Source organism: Arvicola amphibius, chromosome 5 (assembly GCF_903992535.2).
Source record: "Arvicola amphibius chromosome 5, mArvAmp1.2, whole genome shotgun sequence".
Lineage (NCBI taxonomy): Eukaryota > Metazoa > Chordata > Mammalia > Rodentia > Cricetidae > Arvicola > Arvicola amphibius.
This window is the reverse complement of record NC_052051.1, coordinates 144,694,057-144,697,457: the sequence shown is the minus strand read 5'-3', so window position 1 is coordinate 144,697,457 and position 3,401 is coordinate 144,694,057. Positions and strand designations below refer to the sequence as shown.

At 39.8% G+C, this 3,401-nt stretch overlaps 1 protein-coding gene across 2 annotated transcripts; it reads left to right on the top strand.

Moving 5' to 3' along the window:
• The first annotated feature begins 2,283 nt into the window (after window positions 1-2,283).
• LOC119815827 (39S ribosomal protein L11, mitochondrial-like) lies at window positions 2,284-2,844 on the top strand. Of its 2 annotated transcripts, XM_038332134.1 has the most exons (2): window positions 2,284-2,328; window positions 2,407-2,844. In XM_038332134.1, the coding sequence occupies exons 1-2, from the start codon at window positions 2,284-2,286 to the stop codon at window positions 2,842-2,844; spliced, it is 483 nt and encodes a 160-aa protein (XP_038188062.1). The 2 variants fall into 2 exon arrangements, with proteins under 2 accessions (XP_038188062.1, XP_038188061.1); XM_038332133.1 differs by having other exon boundaries at window positions 2,284-2,844.
• The last annotated feature ends 557 nt before the right edge of the window (window positions 2,845-3,401 follow it).

Genomic DNA, 3,401 nt, shown 5'->3' with positions numbered 1-3,401 from the left:
AAAAGGCAAAATCCTACAGATTTATCAGACTGTATAATCCCAGAGAGATGTCCATTCAGATACAACATAACCAAAAGTTTGTTGCTTTTCTGTTGTTAGGATATAGACAAACTGGAACTCGCATTTCTTTTGTTGGTGGGAATGTCAAATAGTGGGTCTTCAGAAGGTATTTGACTCCTGCAAAGCAGAACATAATCTTACTCTACAATTTTGCAAGTATGTTCCTACTTTTATTTCTAATCAAGTATACAATCAAATTTTTGAACATTAAGAAAATTCAAGCTTCCAAGCAAACAGAAAGACATGAAACTTTACCAGTACTATAGAAACTGTGACAGCAAATTTCTGATCAGAATCCATGAAGTCATTAGAAATGGCACAACATTTTTTAAGAGCTGGAAGAAAGATTGTCAACCAAGAATTCTTTAAGTGGCTTTAAAAAATCTTTTTTTTTAGTTACTAAAGGTAACATTTTATAATAATAAAGTTTTCTGTATATAATATGATCACCTGCTTACATTGTTCAAAACTTGCTTAATTGTAACAATGGCCAGCTTTATGGTCTCTAAATTATATCGTAGTAAAGATGACTAAAACTAATAAACAAGACAGAATAAGATTCCTTACGTCCTCATAATGTTTACCACTGGTGGGGAACACAGGGCTCTGTGGGTTTGGTCGCTATTGACATCTATGGAAGATATGCTGGAGTTCATTTTACAATGAACTATACATTTTATTCTTTGAATTTAAAAGATCACCTTCTGGTTCATGTTTTCAGTGTTTCGCCCCTTAGGTAGTGGCAGTATTTTAGGAGGGTAGAACCCCCAGGTGTAATCCAGAGGGCTAAAGCGGGTCACCTGGAGCAGGCCTTTGATGGTTGCAGCCTAGTCACTAGATCTGGCTGTGCTCTCTGTTTCTTACCCTGCTATCCTTGAAGAGCCTCTGCCAGGGCCCTTGTGCGTTTCCTCACTTGTGCTGTTTCTGTCAGTTATTGTTGTCACAGTGATTCAAAGGTGGTCAGTCCTAGAAACATATAAATGCAAGTAACAGCGGGCTCAGTGGGATGTCTTCCTATACGCATCCATTTATATGTCAATGTAACAGCAATGTTTAAAGCAGTGAAGACTGAATTTGAAAAGGAACAGGAAGGAGGGTTTGAATATGGAAGGAGTATAGGGAAGAGAAGATGAAGTAAATAATGTAACTACATTTTAATCAACTTTTTAAATGTAGGGACAAGGCAACTAATTCAGAAAAGTAGTGTCTCAGAGCCGAAGTCATTGGAATAATAAGCTTGATTGTGCGGTGCTTTGGAAATACTTAAAAGACAAATTTGTATAAGTTTGAAGGTATAGGCTAGAGAAGCCACAATATGATGTAAGTGAGTCTAATGAGAGATTGTAGTAATAGTTCATAAAACCAGAATTCCAATAGAAAAGCAGGTATTGCAAGCCACACTAATTCAACTGGACTACATTGAGAATTGGATTAGAGGTCACTCATGTTTTATTTGGAAAATGAATTCATATTTTCCCCTTTTCATGAAAAATCAGAGTAACACTGGGTTGAAAAATAATGAATGAGTTAACTTGAGAGAGGAGATGCCATGATAGCCTAGCCTTCAAGTTGAGGCAGGGTTATGTTGGCTATTTTTATAGAGAGGATCGAGAGCAAAAATTAGAGCAGAAGGATGTTAAAATTATCGATGAAAGGATCAAATTTTAAATGGCAAACAAAGAGAGGAAATAAGAACAAAAGGCCCTACTTTTACAGAGACGAGAGTCTTTTTTTTTTTAAGCGAATGAATCAGGAAAGCTTCATAGAAAGCATTTCAGGAATTACTTAGGCCTAGTCATCCTGAAACAGCAGTATCCTTTTATAGACACAGAGAGAGATGATACCAAAAAGAAGGCAATAGCTTCTGTGTACCAGGCAAGGTTTTGCAGAAAGTGATGCATGCCCAGAATCATGCACAATATGCACTACTAGTGCTGCCACAGATAAAATTTCAGCACTCAGGAATCAAGGATGAAAATGATAATGGCACCACCATTAAATCTAGTGACCCACTAGTAAAATTGCTGTCTCTTGCTCCAACTGCCTTATGATCTGCTGGCCTAGAAGTCTTGGTTCCATGAGGGTTAGGAGGTATAACAATTCTATTGAGCTGAAAGCTAAGATTTCCCTCTGGCCACTTTGATCTCCTCATGCCTTCAAGTCAATAGACTGACAAAAAGAATTACACTGTTAAAAACAAGAATTAGAGGAAATTCCCTCATCATGTCGAAGCTGAGCCGGGTCACTCGGACCCTCAAGAAGCCCGAGGCCGGCGTTGTGATCTGGACTATCGTGCAAGCGGGCCAGGCTATGCCTGGGCCCCTACTAGGTCCCATCTTGGGGCAGCGAGGTGTCTCTATCATCCAGTTCTGCAAAGAGTTCAACGAGAAGACAAAGGACATCAAAGACGGCATCCCCCTGCCTACAAAGATTTTTGTGAAGTCCGACCGGACATTTGAGCTCAAGATTGGGCAACCTACTATTTCCTACTTCTTGAAGGCAGCAGCTGGGATTGAGAAGGGGGCCCGGCAGACAGGGAGAGAGGTGGCAGGCCTGGTGAGTGTGAAGCACATATACGAGATTGCCTGTGTCAAAGCTAAGGATGACGCTTTCACCATGCAAGACGTGTCCCTGTCTTCTGTTGTCTCCGCCCGTTCCCTGGGCATTCGTGTGGTGAAGGACCTCAATGCAGAACTGGCAGCTTTCCAGAAGGAACGAGCCGTGGTTTTGGCTGCTCAGAAAGAGGCAGATTTGGCAGCCCAGGCAGAAGCTGCCAAGAAGTGAACCCAGCATTCTACACTCTGGAATTTTTGAAAGAAGAGGTCAAGAAGGGGGCCCACTGAGAAAGCTGAGCCCAAGGAGAGGAAGGGACTTCATGACAAGATGATTTATAGTTTCGTGACTTTATATATTTCTATACATGTGGCTGTGCCAAGGGATCAAACTTAAATAAACATCCTTTGTCATCCAAAAAAAAAAGAATTAGAAAAAAAAAGAATTACACTGTTATTGATGGTAATTGACCTAGACTACCAGTAGGAAATTTTAATACTACTCTACTCATAGTGGAAGGCTATGTTTGGACTATGGGTAAGATCCACTCCCTGAGATTTAGGTCAATGGGAAACTACAACAATCCCATCCAACCAGGAATATAAGTGGCCCAGGCTCTTTGAGGAATGAATATGTGTGGATCCAGAACCAAGTTCCAGTTTCAAGAGGTACTTCTGAAAGGGAAGAAAATATAGATTAAGAGCTATAAATACCAGGTATAACTATATGACCAGTTTAAAAAAGAACTTATAATTATTATTAATCTTTCTTTTATAGTTCTTTAATAA